At 45.9% G+C, this 15,906-nt stretch overlaps 1 protein-coding gene across 1 annotated transcript; it reads left to right on the forward strand.

The window, feature by feature from the left end:
* Window positions 1-4,222: 4,222 nt before the first annotated feature.
* Window positions 4,223-12,746, forward strand: LOC132586139 (fatty acid-binding protein, liver-like). Its single transcript, XM_060258102.1, has 4 exons — window positions 4,223-4,364; window positions 5,250-5,422; window positions 8,183-8,272; window positions 12,619-12,746. The coding sequence occupies exons 1-4, from the start codon at window positions 4,298-4,300 to the stop codon at window positions 12,667-12,669; spliced, it is 381 nt and encodes a 126-aa protein (XP_060114085.1). The 5' UTR covers window positions 4,223-4,297; the 3' UTR covers window positions 12,670-12,746.
* Window positions 12,747-15,906: the final 3,160 nt, after the last annotated feature.

Here is a 15,906-nt window from a genome sequence, read left to right on the forward strand (position 1 = left end):
GGGGGGGGGCACCAAAGTTGCAGCATATCATCCAAATGCCTCTCCTCGAAATACCCTCCAAATTTCAAAAGGAGTGGACAAGGGGGTCCAATTTTGTGAGCCCCAAAAGAAGGTACCCCTATCCTTCATTATTTCTAATGGAGGGAAGGCGTTTATAAAGTGTGTGGTCCCTTTAAATGTGATGGCCAGAACTCCCTTTGAAGTTCAATTAGGCTTGTTACAACCTTGCTCCTGGCTCCACCCCCAAAGACCCCAGATATTTCTTGAATTGGACTTGGCAATCCTAGGCAGGGGGTTTCTATTGGCCAGTACCCATGGCTTCACTGAGAAGCCTCCCCAATCTCTGAGGGACTTTTGCAACTGTTTTGAGATTTAAAAAAAAAATAATAATAAGAAGCAGGATATATAAATTGATACACACACATTGTGCTTAATTTTTTTTAAGGCAGATGGTCCACCTTCCCTCATCAGAGGAGGAAAGAGTTCTTTGTCAGTTACTCTGTTTCCCTTTACAAAAAAGAGACTGCTCAGGTGGGTAGTCTTACTGTGGAAGCATCTGGGTTTTTGCACGTTTAAAACAAAGCAGGTGTCAGACGATGGACATTCAAAGAAAGCAGACTTCCATTGATTACAATGTTAAGGCTTTATTCTTGATCGTCCAAAAGTTCTGAACAAAGATTCTTTGGAACTGATGCCCTCCCTCTGGTGCATAGACATTTTAACTACGATTACATCAAAGGCTTTTCTAAACAAAACTACATTCCCACAGTATGGTGATACATTTCACAAGTTAGGTCCTTCTTATCTCGCTGTGGTTCCCGTTCTCACAGGAATAGCTTCTAGCTGCCCCTGAGGCATTTTATCTTCAAAGGATTGTTGCAAGTGTTAATACCAAGGACAGGAACTCACAGCAGTGTTAACAATAACTTCAATTCTACTTTGATATGCAAGGTTTCTACATTGGGGTTAGTAGCAGATGGTAGGAAATGGAGTAGGTTAGGTCAAGCAGATCACAGCAGTTTAAGCACAGTGCCACATTATACTCTTAGCATCATATCATAACAGTAAAGCTTTCCAGAGTCTGACAACAGGGTGGTTTTGTCTGTGTGTGTAAGGAACAGGCCATTTGTGGTCTGTGCACAAACGGAGGGCTACAGGATATGGAAACATGGAAAAAATGCACCAGTCAGGTGTGAAAGCAGCCCTGGAGAGCTGCCAGTCAAAGAAAATTATGAGCCAGATGGTTTGAATAATCATGCTGGGAAAGACAGAAGGCAAAAGAAGAAGGGAATAGCAAAAGATGAGATGGCTGGGCAGCATTACTGATGTAACAAACACGAATTTGAGCAGACTTTGGAGGATGATAGAAGACAGGAGAGCCTGGCGTGACTTTGTCCATGGGGATCACAAAGAGTTGGACTCGACTGTGCGACTCAACAACAACAAGTTTCTTATGGTCATTTTCTTTAAAAATTATACTTTTCTCAATCTGAAGAGGAGACATGAATCCCTTGGAGAAAAGTTTCAAAGTTTTTGTCAAAATTGGCCTGATTAGTATTTTTTATGTTCGAGAAAAGCAAGGTGCAAATCCGCTGAATCCCACAACTGACGGAAGATGCGCGTAGCTGGTTATGAGAGGGACGGTGGCTCAGTGGTAGAGCATCTGCTTGGGAAGCACAAGGTCCTAGGTTCAATCCCTGGCATCTCCAAAAAAGGGTCCAGGCAAATAGGTGTGGAAAACCTCAGTTTGAGACCCAAGGGTCTGATTCAGTAGAAGGCAGCTTCATATGTAGGAGGGATGGTGGCTCAGTGGCAGAGCATCTACTTGGGAAGCAGAAGGTCCCAGGTTCAATCCCTGGCATCTCCAAAAAAGGGTCCAGGCAAATAGGTGTGGAAAACCTCAGTTTGAGACCCAAGGGTCTGATTCAGTAGAAGGCAGCTTCATATGTAGGAGGGATGGTGGCTCAGTGGTAGAGCATCTGCTTGGGAAGCAGAAGGTCCCAGGTTCAATCCTTGGCATCTCCAAAAAAGGATCCAGGCAAATAGGTGTGAAAAACCTCAGCTTGAGACCCTGGAGAGCCGCTGCCAGTCTGAGAAGACAATACTGACTTTGATAGACCAAGGGTCTGATTCAGTATAAGGCAGCTTCATATGTCCATATATATGTCCATAAGGATGAGAGGGAACAGTATACTTCAAACTGATGATTCATTGTGATGAATGAAATCACCTCTAAGCAACTAGATAGCAAAGCTTCCATATTCTACACTCAATACCTAAACTTTTGGGGCTATGTTGTTTTAAAAAGGATAATAGATGTGGGAGGAGATGAGGCAAGATTGTCAAACTTGTAGTGGGCTACTAGGGCTAGGAATGTTGACCAAGAAAGGTCAGACCCGAGAGGGCACAGACTGTTCTTGAATGAAGTAATACCAGGGCAAACAAGGTATGCAGATTTTGTCAAAGTAGTACTCAGCCCTAGAAAAATGATTCATCACTATGCTATGGCCATGTGCCAAAGATGTCTGAGCCTAAGAGGAAAGTTGCAGACCCCTGGCTGTATTCCAGAATCCTCCCGCTCTCCTCCTACGTAGCAGGTTGCCAAAGATTGGAGCTGTGGCATTGTTGACTAGCAAGCATTCCTGTAGTTCTCTTCTGATAACTCAGGCTTGTGCACAGCTACCCATCTAGTCACCTGTGATGAATAAGAATCACTTTGAAGCATCAGATAGCAAAGCTTCCATATTCTATACCTCATACTCATACTTTCTTGGGCTATATTTTTTTTAAAAAGGATAATAAATGTGGGAGGGGATGAGGCAGGCTTATCAAAGTAATCATTGGGAGAGGATGAGACAGGCCAGTACCTTTTCAGGACACATTTGGAAGGCTGTAATATGTAACATCCACTGCCCCAGGCATTGATTTGATTGTGCTGTGATGCAGTGCATCATGGGAATGACAGAAGTGAATCTTAAGGTACCAAATGCAAGTCGTCGTTCCTTCTCACCACCCACAAGCAGTTATTTCTGCTGTCCTTAGAGGAGATCTGCAAAGAGAAAGCTGTTTCCACTCATGGATCACCTATATTGGTTTGTAGATTCAGTGATTTTGGAGAACTGTGTTATTTGAAGTAAGACAATTATTTTTACAACCATCCATCACACTTGTGGAAAGCGTAACCATCCATTCTTCGTGTTGTAAAGAATGTCCTGCCTTTGACTTGGTCTTTTTTCCAAGTCTAGTAATTGGTAAATTCAGGGCTTTTTTTGAGCAGGAGCGCAGTTCTGGTTGGCTTGGTGTCAGTGGGTGTGGCCTAATATTCAAATTAATTCCTGCTGGGCTTTTTCTATAAAAAATGCCCTGAGTAAATTATATATTCAGACCCTAGGGAATGATACAGAAATCTGGGTTCAGTTTCCAGCCCTTATAAAAGTTGCAAGCAAATCCATTTTCCATCTGCAAAATGGAAGTATTGACCCTTCAAACCTTTTACACTTCTATGTTCTTACTTTGAATCATAACTAGCTGGCACTTGCTTTATTCTAAAGATATCCCGAATTTTTTAGGGCATTCTGTAGCAGCAAAATATTGCATGTTATGTTGCTATGGTCATTTTTTTTTATTTACTTCATTTATAGCCCCCTTTTCTCGTTGAGACCATAAGCTGCTAAAGTATGCAGCAGAACATGGGTTACAAAGATAGAAGACAATGTCCCTTATAAAATCAATTTCTTGAGCTGTTAATACAGATCTAGTCTCTTGATAAAAATGCCCTCCTGAACATTTCTGCTTTGCATGTTCCACAGAATGATAAAAAGTAGGGAAGTCATCCTCAGGCAGGTAGTTCCACAAGGTGGAAGCCACCACACAGAATGTACATAAATGGGCCAGTTACTGACCTTAACCATGTGCAGGGTGGTACAATTTATAATTAATAAATTCATTTATTTATTCAGAAACAGGAACAAGTGAACTGCACAAAAACATGCTGGTGGAAAAGTAGCCATAAATACTTTGAGGCTTTCTGCCTTCATTATGATTAACACTGGTATTAGTGATATGTAGACTAGAGAAAGAGAAGAGTCTGGCCTTTTCCACAACACAGTGAACGGGAGGTTATTTCCACGGTGAACAAATTTAGAATTAATTATTAATAGTTCATGGCTTAATCATTTGTAGCTTGACCCTAGGCAAGGTATGAGATTCCCTCTCTATAAATAGAATTTGTTCATTTCCTCTGGAGACACCTCTGCCCAGAACTTACTAGCTCAGTTCCCTCAGTCCACATTCCAAAATGGCATTCAACGGCACGTGGCAGGTGTATGTCCAGGAGAATTATGAAGAGTTCCTGAAAGCTATTGGTAAGCATCTAGTTGCTTTGGTCCCAATAGACCTTAGACTGGAATTAACTCTACATAGGATCGTGCTGTTAGCAACTAAACAGAGAAAGAGTTTAACCCTAAAGAATGATAATTCCACAACTCAGATTTTAACAAGGCATCCCCCAAAAGGTAAAAAAAGGTGCAAATTCAGGAACAGCAAATTATCAGAAGCAAGGACCAGAAATAGAGTTGCCAGGTCCAACTCAAGAAATATCTGGGGACTTTGGGGATGGAGCCAGGAGACTTTGGGGGTGGAGCTAGGAACAAGATTGTGATAAGCATGAATGAACTCTGAAGAGAGTTCTGGCCATCACATTTAAAGGGATCGTGTGCCTTTTAAAGAAGTTAACATTTCATTGGAAATAATGGAGGATAGAGGTTCAATCTTTTTGAAACTTTCTTTTTAGTAGAGGCACCAGATGCTATGCTATGGTGAAAATTTGGTGCCTCTACCTCAAAAAACAGCTCCCCCCAGAGCCCCAGATGCCCACGGATTGATTCTCCATTATACCCTATGAGGACCGGTCTCCATAGGGTATAATGGTGTGCCCAGCAGACATTTCCCTCCACCCCCCACTTTTTGATGACACTGAAGCAGGGGGAGGGCCTCCAAACCAGGGAATCCCCTGCTCCCAACTGGGGATTAGCAAGCCTAACCAAAAAACAGGGACTGTCCTTGGTAAACAGGGTCAGTTGGAGAACATGGAACCCTTAACAGCCCTTGTTGAATGATCACACAGTCTAACGTACCTCACCGGGCTGTTGTAAGAAAAAGGGGGAAAGGAGACAATGTACGCTACTTTGGGTCCCGACAGCCCACGGCATTGAGAATACTACTCCAACCCCCTCTTTTTTTCTTTTCAGCCTTGCCAGAAGACATCATCAAAACTGCCAAAGATATTAAGCCGACCATTGAAATCCAACAAACTGGGAACAACTTCATTGTCACATCCAAAACCCCAAACAAATCTGTGACAAATACATTTACATTGGGGAAAGAAACAGAAATGTCCACCATGGATAACAAAAAAGTAAAGGTAAAGAATAACTTCGAAGATTACTTGAGGTCACAAGACTTTAGTTTAGTGTTCAAATATTTGTGCCTGTTTCTACATATATGTGTATTTCTACCTGATTTCCATACAAAGACTGCTGGAAATGATGGGGTGGCTTCCAGCTTTTCTGCTTGATCTTGTCCAATCTCTTCCTTAGTGCAGAGCCTGTTCCATATAGCTTTTGGCCACATAGGTCCAGCAGTCCTTGTCAGTGGCCAGAAGGGGAATTTCCTGTCTCATTTATAAGCAGAAAAACTGGTACGATCCAACTCAATAGCACTGGAGAGCCAGTTTGGTCTAGTGGTTAAGTGTGCGGACTCTTATCTGGGAGAACCAGGTTTGATTCCCCACTCCTCCACTTGCACCTGCTAGCATGGCCTTGGGTCAACCATAGCTCTGGCAGAGGTTGTCCTTGAAAGGGCAGCTGCTGGGAGAGCCCTCTCCAGCCCCACCCACCTCACAGGGTGTCTGTTGTGGGGGAGGAAGGGAAAGGAGATTGTGAGCCGCTCTGAGACTCTTCGGAGTGGAGGGCGGGATATAAATCCAATATCTTCATCTACCTCACAGGGTGTCTGTTGTGGGGGAGGACGGTAAAGGAGATTGTGAGCCGCTCTGAGACTCTTCGGAGTGGAGGGCGGGATATAAATCTAATATCTTCATCTACCTCACAGGGTGTCCGTTGTGGGGGAGGAAGGTAAAGGAGATTGTGAGCCGCTCTGAGACTCTTCGGAGTGGAGGGCGGGATATAAATCCAATATCTTCATCTACCTCACAGGGTGTCTGTTGTGGGGGAGGAAGGTAAAGGAGATTGTGAGCCGCTCTGAGACTCTTCGGAGTGGAGGGAGGGATATAAATCCAATATCTTCATCTACCTCACAGGGTGTCTGTTGTGGGGGAGGAAGGTAAAGGAGATTGTGAGCCGCTCTGAGACTCTTCGGAGAGAAGGGCGGGATATAAATCCAGTATCATCTTCTTCTTCTTCTATTGGAGGTTCTGAGATGCCACATCAGAATTAATTTTCTAAGGTTCTTTAGTGAAGTCATTCATTTTAAAAAGTTGATACAGATGCAGCCTCAGATTAAAGTCACACTAAGATATTTTGGAGGATGGCACAGAAAATCCAAATGGCATAACCTAACGCTCATGATCTGGACATGGTATATAATCCATTGCCACATTTCTATGCAGCTCTGGCTCATTTACTTCCTGGTGAACTGCGACACAAACGCCAGATTTCCCCTATTTTCACTCTGTTACCCTGAATGGCACCCAGATCTGGCAGGAGAGTCAACTGTCTCACCTCATTTGCAGTAGGATTCTCTCTGCCTCAGAATTCTTTACAGGGTTGCCAGCGGGGGTGGGGGGGTGGGGAAGGTTATTTGGGAATCAGGTGTGAGGTACTATTGCAGCTCTCTGCCTTGAAAATCTTCAGACAACAATCTGGAGTTGGCATCTCTGTTTTTTCATTTGTTTGCTTTTTGTGCTGCTTCCAACAGGCTACGGTCGCTATGCACATCGCAGTATATTCAGTTGGTGGGTCAAGGGCTGCCAACTCCAGTTTGTGAAATTCCTGGAGATTTGTGAGTGGAGTCTGGGGATGGTGGGGTTTGGGGAGGGGGACAAAATATCAGCAGGCTTGCCAGGTGCCTGATTATAGTGGACAATCTCCTGGTCACTGATCTTGATAAAACTGGGAAGGGGGAAAAGGCCTGATACACTGGTGATGTGGCAGCATGCTGGCACCACTTCTGGTTTAAACTGGAAGTGACAAGGGGCACTCTGGCATTTCTTGAAAAGTCTATGGTAAAACAGTTACACATTGATATCACTTATGGGCACACAGGGAATGACATAGGAACATCGTTAGTGCTGTCATGACCCACCACCACCAAGATTAGCCACTGCCATTTGCACAGGTGACTTGGCAAGCCTAGATCTCAGTAAGGAATACTGCCTTTACAGTCCACCCTCCAAAGCAGCCATTTCCTCTGGGCAGAGTAATCTGTATAGTCTGGAGATCAGTTGTAATGTCAGGAGGTCTCCAGGCCCCACCTGGATATTAGCAACCATTGTCAGCACTATGCCAGTAACATTTCGTTTGGCATGCTGAGTAGGGTTGCCTAGTCCAATTCAAGAAATATCTGGGGACTTTGGGGGTGGAGCCAGAAGACTTTGGGGGTGGAGCCAGGAGACATTAGGGGAGGAGCCAAGATCAAGACTGTGACAAGCATAATTGAACTCCAAAGGGAGTTCTGGCCACCTTTTCAATTCCTTCCTTCAATAGGAAATAATGAAGGATAGGGCCACCTTCTTTTGGGGCTCATAGAATTGGACCCCCTGGTCCAATTTTTTTGAAACTTGGTGGGTATTTTGGGGAGAGGCACTAGATGCTATACTGAAAATTTGGTGCCTCTACCCAAAAAAACAGGCCCCCCCAGAGCCCCAGATACCTACAGATCGATTCTTCATGATTTTCTATGGGAATAAATCTTCACAGGGAATAATAGAGTTCCCAGCAGACATTTCCCTCCCCTCCCCCCGCTTTCTGATGACCCTGAAGCGGGGGGAGGGCCTCCAAACCGGGGGATCCCCTGCCCCCACCTGGGGATTGGCAACCCTAATGCTGAGTGAGTTCAAAGGATGCATTACTTTTTCTCTTTGTGATACAGTTCTGGTCATTTGCTTTGGTCATACCTGGCTGTTTTTGTTCATTACCTTTGTTTTCCCTCTCAAATTTTACAGTGCACGGTAAACCTGGTAGATGGAAAATTAATATCCAAAACAGACAAGTTCACCCATCAACAGGAAATAATAGGCAATGAAATGGTGGAGGTGAGTAAATACTGATGGAATGGGATAGGAAAGAAAAGAGTCAAGGGAAGAAAATAATGTTTCAGCAGATGGGGATCAGCCCAGAACCTCCACGCCCTTTGTCCCGGAAATGTCCTTCTCAAACATGTAGAACTGTACATTAGGAATGTAATCATTTAATTTGACAGTCTATCGCTTTCTGCTCTTAACTCAGAGACACATTATTCCATCACAATGAGAAAGGAACTTATGCCCAGCAGGGGCTCAATTGCTGCCCACAAATCAGTGGCATGAAGTTGGCTGACATCTCCTGGTCCTCCAGCATTGCTTTCCAATTCCAAGTCAAGTTTTTGTGGCATTGCTTCAGGGGGCTAGCTTGGACTCAGATGGCCAGCAGCAATTCATGCTCCGGAGAATGAGCATGCCTCATCTTCGGGAGAGGGGGGGGGGGTAACAAAATACCTTGAATGGGCTCCAGTTCCAGGGCTATGACTTTATGAGCCCAAGCAAACTTTAAGCCCTGGGAGAAGCAGCAGAAGTTTCTCTCAACTACTAATACATGGAGTGCTTCAGACTGCAGCCATGAGCACACTTTCTTGGAAGTAAGCCCTGTTGAAATAGGCTTCCCAACCCTCCTGCCCTGCGGGGGACCCCAGGATTTCCACCCTCTTCCCCCACTCCCTAAAAAAACAGAAGCGGGGGGAGGGGGGAAACTGCGCCGGGGAGCATGGCAAGCCGCCCCATCCCGGAGCGGGCGAGGCTGCTGCGCCGCCCCCTCCCCGCCCACCGCAGCTGCTCCTCCAAGATGGGCCCAGGCTGAGCCCATCTCGGAGGAGCAGCCAAGACGCGGCAGCAGCGCAGGCAAAACCAAAGAAGGGAAGGGCGGAGGCAGGCCAGGAGCATGGCGAGCCGCGAATCCTGGCCCTTCTAGGACCCGGACTCGTGGCTCGCCACGCCCCCGGCCCGCCTCCACCCTCCCCCTCCGATTCCACCCCAGAGGCGGAGCGGGCGAGGCCGCCGTGCCGCTGCCGCCTCTTCTCCGCTCGCCGTGGCTGCTCCTCCGAGATGGGCTCAGCCTGAGCCCATCTCGGAGGAGCAGCCACGGCGAGCGGAGAAGAGGCGGCAGCTGCGCAGCGGCATCGCCCACTCGGAGTCGGGGCGGCTCGCCACACTCCCAGGCGCCATTTCCCCCCTCCCCCCTAGCTCCACCCCAGTGTCTCCTGGCTCCACCCCCAAAGTCCCCAGATATTTCTGGGTTTGGACTTGGCAACCCTATGTTGAAATGAGTGAGACTTTTCAGTAACATTAATATGACCACTCTGAGTCTTGTGCTGGTTTTCAGGAATTCATGGGAATGTCTACTAATGCTAATATCAAATACAAAGCCCTTCATGGCTTTTGCCCCTCTTATTTGTGGGACTGCCTCTCTCCCTTATACTCTTCCATGACAGCTTTGCTCATGTCTAGGGTTGCCAAGTCCAGTTCAAGAAATATCTGGGGACTTTCGGGGTGGAGCCAGGAGAAAGGTTGTGACAAGCGTAAGTGAACTCCAAAGGGAGTTCCGGCCATCACATTGAAAGGGACTGCACACCTTTTAAATGCCTTCTCTCCATGGGAAATAATGAAGGATAGGGGCACCTTCTTTTGGGGCTCATAGAATTCGACCCCCGGGTCCAATCCTTTTGAAACTTGGAGGGTCTTTTGAGGAGAGGCATGGGATGCTATGCTGCAAATTTGGTGCCTACCTCAAAAAACTCCCCCCCCCCAGAGCCCCAGATACCTGAGGATCAATTCTCCATTATTCCCTATTGGAATCGGTCTCCATAGGGAATAATGGAGTTCCCAGCAGACATTTTCCCTCCTCCGCTTTATGATGACCCTGAAGCGGGGGGAGGGTCTCCAAATCAGGGGATCCCCTGCCCCCACCTGGGGATTAAAAAAATCAAAGGTACATAACCCACCGTGAAAACCAGCTTCTATTATCAAATTATACAAGGTCATCAAAAATAAACACAAATTCCACCATCATAAATTACAAAACAACCATAACTTTTAGTCCTTAATAGAAAAGGAAAGCAATAGCACCAAGAGTCTTTCTTTTCATCCTATGGTAAAACTTCCCATCTTATTCCATGCAATCTTGGTGCAGTACTCCAGATGTTTAATGTCTGTGCAAAGATGCAGCCAATAATCCAAGTTTCCAAGGGCAAGGCCGTACTGAACCCTTGTTTCGTGGGAGCTTCTTCAAGCTGCAACAATCCTCTTAGCAATTTCTCTTAAGTGTTAGGCCAAACAGCCAGCATATTTGAAAGAACACCTGGGGATTGGCAACCCTACTCATGTCAGCAGGGGCTTCTGCACGTGCCAACCTACAAATGGGCAAAAGCAACAACTGCCAGTACATGTGCTTTCTCTACATTATGGAATGGTCTCCCCAAGCAGGTCAGGAAAGCGCCCACTCTCCTGGCTTTCTGCAAGTTATGCAAAACTTAACTATTCAAGAGGGCTTGTCTGCAGAGGTAATAGAGTAGTACTGTATAAAAGGATTCACAAGATTACTCGGATAAATGATTGAGGCTATAATCTATGCTACTGTGCATAGTTTATTGCAGGTTGAATCCTATTATGTAATTTCTGTACCATTTAATGAGTCATATGAATACCTGTGCTGTGCTTTAGTTCTTTCTGGTGGTTCTAAGCGTCTACAATCCCAGTGTCCTGGTTACTGAATGTCCATTTTGTTGACCCTCCTGACTCACTGTAGCCGGCTCCAGGTTGGCTCAGCCTTCCATCCTTTTTAGGTCGATAAAATGAGTCCCCAGCTTGCTGGGGGTAAAGTGTAGATGACTGGGGAAGGCAGTGGCAAACCAACCCGTAAAAAACAGTCTGCCATGAAAATGTTGTGATGCGACAATGCTCCAGAGTCAGAAACGACTGGTGCTTGCACAGGGGGACCGACTCACTAGTGAAATCCATCTTCAATCCTAGGGTTGCCAAGTCCAATTAAAGAAAAATCTGGGGACTTTGGGGGCGGAGCCAGGAGACACTGGGGGTGGAGCCAGGAACAAGGGTGTGACAAGCATAATTGAACTCCAAGGGAGTTCTGGCCATCACATTTAAAGGGGCAGCACACCTTTTCAAATGCCTTTCTTCCATAGGAAATAATTAAGGATAGGGGCACCATCTTTTGGGGCTCATAGAATTGGACCCTCTGGTCCAATCGTTTTGAAACTTGGGGGGTATTTTGGGGAGAGGCACTAGATGCTATACTAAAAATCTGGTGCCTCTACCTCAAAAAATAGCCCCCCCAGGGCCCCCAATACCCACGGATCAATTTCCTATTATTCCCTATGGGAATCATTCTCCATAGGGAATAATAGAGTGCCCAGTAGACATTTCCCTCCCCCCCACACACTTTCTAAAGGGAGGGAGAGCCTCCATACCAGGGAATCCCCCTCCCTCTCTCACACACACACAAATACTTACTTGGTCTTCTTCTGGAGAACTGTGCCTGCTGAGAAAACGAAAGCAAAGAAGGGAGGGGCCGTTCTCCGAAGCCCTTCCTGTTTCCTCCTTCCTGCCCAGCCTTAAAGGGACAGGGATTTTACAAACTGCTCAGGAGCTCTACAACAGGAGCTCTATAGGTATGTTCTCCCCCCCTCCACCCCCCCCCCCGCTTCTCAATTTTTGAAGACCGGGAGATTAAGCTGGGAACCCAGAAGTCTCCCGCTAAAGCGGGGGGATTGGGAACCCTATTCAATCCCTCTGAGAAAGACAAGACTATAAATAATGTAAATAAATAAATAAATATGGGGGGGCTGAGTCCACAGATGAAAAAAATGTCCCCCCTCTCCAAATGTTTCTATTTTTTCCCACTGGGGCCTTCACATCTGTCATTTGAGCCCAGCACTCTATCCGCTAAACAATCCTGACACAACAGCCAGGTAGTCTGCTGTACAAAAGAGAGATCTCACACAAAAAACCCCATGAAATTTGGCTAGGATGTTTTTGGAGTCAAACTCTATCAAGACTGGAACCACACAGCAGAATCATGGGATGGATCTCTAGCATCATCTGGTCCAACCGCCTGCACAATGCAGGAAATTCACAAGTACCTCCGCCCACACCCCCAGTGATCCCTGTTCCCTGCCCAGAAGATGGCAAAAAACCTCTACGATCTCTGGTCAAACTGGCCTGAAGAAAATTGCTTCCACTCCATTGTGTTTGGCAACTATGCCAACCCCTAAGACCTCTTATAAGTTGCATTGTGTTGTGGCCTGATGCATTTAAGGTAGCTTAAGGAAACTTTAGGTTGTTGTAAATGTAACGGAAAAACTAACAAGACTGTTCAAACTTATCTTCCACAGACAATAACTGCTGGCTCAGCAACATTTGTCAGAAAAAGCAGGAGGATTTAAAACTGCAAATGAAGACCTTGTTTAGCAATAGATATTTTTATATTTGGGAAATAAAGTACACTTTCCATCATCCATAATGTTTTGTTTTATGTACTTCATTATGTTTGAACTTGCCTTAAAGTATTATAGTGCCTTTTCTATGATGTTGGTTCCAAAGTCCTAACAAAGAACAATGGGCTACTCTTAGAATCTTTGCTAAGTGTGGAGAAACACCATTTTAGTTGGGAGGGAACATGAAACTTGTAACGTACTCGAAGCGGAGACGAGAGTAGGGCAACATAGTTTATTAGGAGCACGTTGCAAGAGAGAGAGCACGCGGGCCGGGCCCCGCTTATATACAATTCCCGGTACGGCCTACTGGGTCGGTCAGGCCAATCCTGACCTGTTGAACTTCCCGCCGCAGCTGTTGATTGGCGGGTGATTCCGCGCCCTGCGCTGGAGGCTTCTGGGACAGCCCAGTAGCCTCCGCGCGGGGCGAATGTTGTTACTGATACACTACAAAACTGCTACGCAGGCTTTGGGGCCTAGCCCTCCCCTTACTCCCCCCTCCCTTCCAGAGTCAAACCAGCAACTCTAGGGGGAAAGCCTCCTAGAGAGGCAGGAAGTTCTTTTGGTTTTGTTTTTCTTTGAAAAGGGCAGTCCGCAACTGGCGCTGGAGGAGGAAGGTTGGTAGCCTGGGCTCCTGCCTGTGGGGGTGGCCCCAAGGCAGTCATTCACAAGGTAGGGCCAGTTTACACCAGGGATGAGCAGATGCGTTTAAATCTACCTTTTATTTGCCCTTCTTGTTGCTGATCAGGTGCTGTGCTAAACGTTTATATGTAACTGTTTTTTTTTATTATTATTATCCTCTTTCTCTTCTTATTAAACATTTTTTGTTTCTGTTTTGAATGCTGGCAGTCAAACTCTGTACCACATAGATCCCGACCGCTTAGACCACGCTGCTTTATGAAGGGGGCCCCGGGGAAGGGGGAAGGCATGCAGTTGGATAAGGTGCCAATCCTCCAGGGGTTCCCCGAAGAAGTGCTGTGGTCTCTGTGATACCCAAGTACAGGGTGGCAGAGGACCTTGAAGCCTGGCCTCAGAGCTGGAGAGGGGGATTGGGAGTCCTGTTCCTCTCAATCTGAATCCCTAGACTGAGCAGGTGGTGGCAGCGAGCCCAAGTGGCCGGAGGAGAAATAGCTCCCTCCAGGAGTTGGCGACTCAATAGGGAGTTGACGGGACCGGATCTGAAGGCAGAATCGGGCCAGTTCCGTCACACTAAGCATATTAGATATGAGAGGAAGTCTTCTTTAGCAGAGACTTGTTATCTTCATTTTGTTCTGTAAACATCTTTCAGTGGAAAGTAAGCTATCTTTTCTACCTCCGGGAGTCTCCAGGAGCCTATCTCTAGAAGAAGGTCAAATCCCCGTTACAGCAGAAGCTCTGCTCTTACTCATCCTGGAATTGGGCCAGGAGGTCTACACTGGAGTCGAACAGGGAAGGGGGAGAAACCGTAGATATGAAGTATAGGGAAGTGGGGCATGGGGTTTCAGATTAGCGATCCCCGGGTGATATCTATTCATCTCTTGCTTCTAAATTGGGATATGGGACCTATTTGACCAATGAATGTAATCAAAATGTCAAAGGTGAGGACCGGTGGAGCCAATCTCTAAGTTGGCCTTTGTTTACAGAAAGGTGTAAGATGTTGTGACTATGGGGAAGAATTTCAAAGGAGAACGGAGAAGGGGGTGAAGGGTTTTGCTTTCTCCTTCCCACATTTAATGTGAACAGTAAAAGAAATCTGCACATCAGCTCTTCTGCGCTTCTGTCGTTTGGAAAGTCCCTTGATTGGAAAGAAGGGGACTTCGTCCATTTGCAACATTACAGCAGTTTATATACATTTTGATAACATATCCGCGGAACAGATTAATTATAATTGGTTTTGTAATGTACTGGGGTTGGCACAGTAAGAGACCAGAGTCGGAGAGTGATTTCAGCAAGCTTTACTTCAGGAACACACACACAGACTGAGCTCTATTCAAACTTCCCGCTCTTTTATACAATTCTTGCCCCCTTCTGATTGGTCCTTAACTATCTACATGGATTGGCTATTTACAGGGCCCTAAGGGCCTATCAGGGTACAGTATGAGCCTAGATGTTGATTGGCTACTTATGTTTCAATCCTTCCCCTGATTGGGCACGCTTAGGCCTTCTCTGGAACCCTGGTGTGGAGTACAAGCTTTGGCTTGTTCAGCTTCCCTCCAAAAGTAACAATTCCCTCCAAAAGTAACAGTTCTCCCATTTAAACCTAGGACACAACAGGTTTATCAAAACATGACCCAATAACCTATCTCTGTTCCCATTGGGCAGTTTCCCCTCAGGCTACATGGGCTCTTGTGAAGAAGCTGAGCCAGTGCTGGTGCAAAAATACCTTAGCATATTTTAAAAAATGCTAGTCAATGCCAGTGTAGGTTGCTGGAAGTTCTATTTCTAGGGGAATGCTGGATTATTCTGGGATGCCCTGGACTCTTCCCGAAGTGCCTGGGTCAGCTTATTATCACTTGCAGCCATATGGAATGTGGAAGTTTTCCTCAAAAACCCTTCCCTTCGTTTGGCACTTTCTCTGAGATAAAGACCCTTTGTTTAGGAACACGGTCTTCTCTCTTGCTAACACTTTCTGGCTTAAAGTTTTCCCTGTTAGAAAAATAAGGCTTAAGTATAAAATGCTTTAGGCTTAATCAATATATCCTAGGGGTGGCCAAACTTGCTTAATGTAAGAACCACAGAGAATTAATGTCAGATGTTTGAGATCCACAGGACATGAATGTCAGGTTTTTGAAAGGAGGGAGGGGGGGAGAGACGGAGGGGGGGAGGAAAATAGATGGGAAGGGAGAGGAAGGTAGAAAGAAGCAACTTTAATTTTAAATGTATTCTCCAAGCTGCCGGCTGGCTTGGCGAAGTGATTTAAGCAGAGAAATACTTTCTCCAAGTTGGCTGACAGGGCGGTGGGAGCTTCAAAAACCACACAATATGTTTGAAAAAACTGCAGTTTGGCCACCCCTGAAATATCCCATATTCAAGTATGATCCTCTGTGTAAGGCATGCTTCTAATCAATCCCTGAAGTGTTAGTGCAAGTTTAACATGCAAACAGGTTGATTTGTCTATCAGTGTCATGATGCCTTCACATGTTCCTGACCAGAACACAAAGTAATTTATGTACAAAAGCTCACAATGCCCAGCCATTTCATATTTTCCCC

The sequence above is a fragment of the Heteronotia binoei genome, chromosome 17 (assembly GCF_032191835.1).
Source record: "Heteronotia binoei isolate CCM8104 ecotype False Entrance Well chromosome 17, APGP_CSIRO_Hbin_v1, whole genome shotgun sequence".
NCBI classification, from domain to species: domain Eukaryota; kingdom Metazoa; phylum Chordata; class Lepidosauria; order Squamata; family Gekkonidae; genus Heteronotia; species Heteronotia binoei.

Excerpts from the sequence above, each read along its gene's own strand:
- LOC132586139 (XM_060258102.1), top strand. The coding sequence starts at position 4,298 with ATGGCATTCAACGGCACGTGGCAGGTGTATGTCCAGGAGAATTATGAA. Across the intron at positions 5,423-8,182 it reads TGGATAACAAAAAAGTAAAG|TGCACGGTAAACCTGGTAGA; the intron begins GTAAAGAATAAC and ends CAAATTTTACAG. Across the intron at positions 8,273-12,618 it reads TAGGCAATGAAATGGTGGAG|ACAATAACTGCTGGCTCAGC; the intron begins GTGAGTAAATAC and ends TATCTTCCACAG.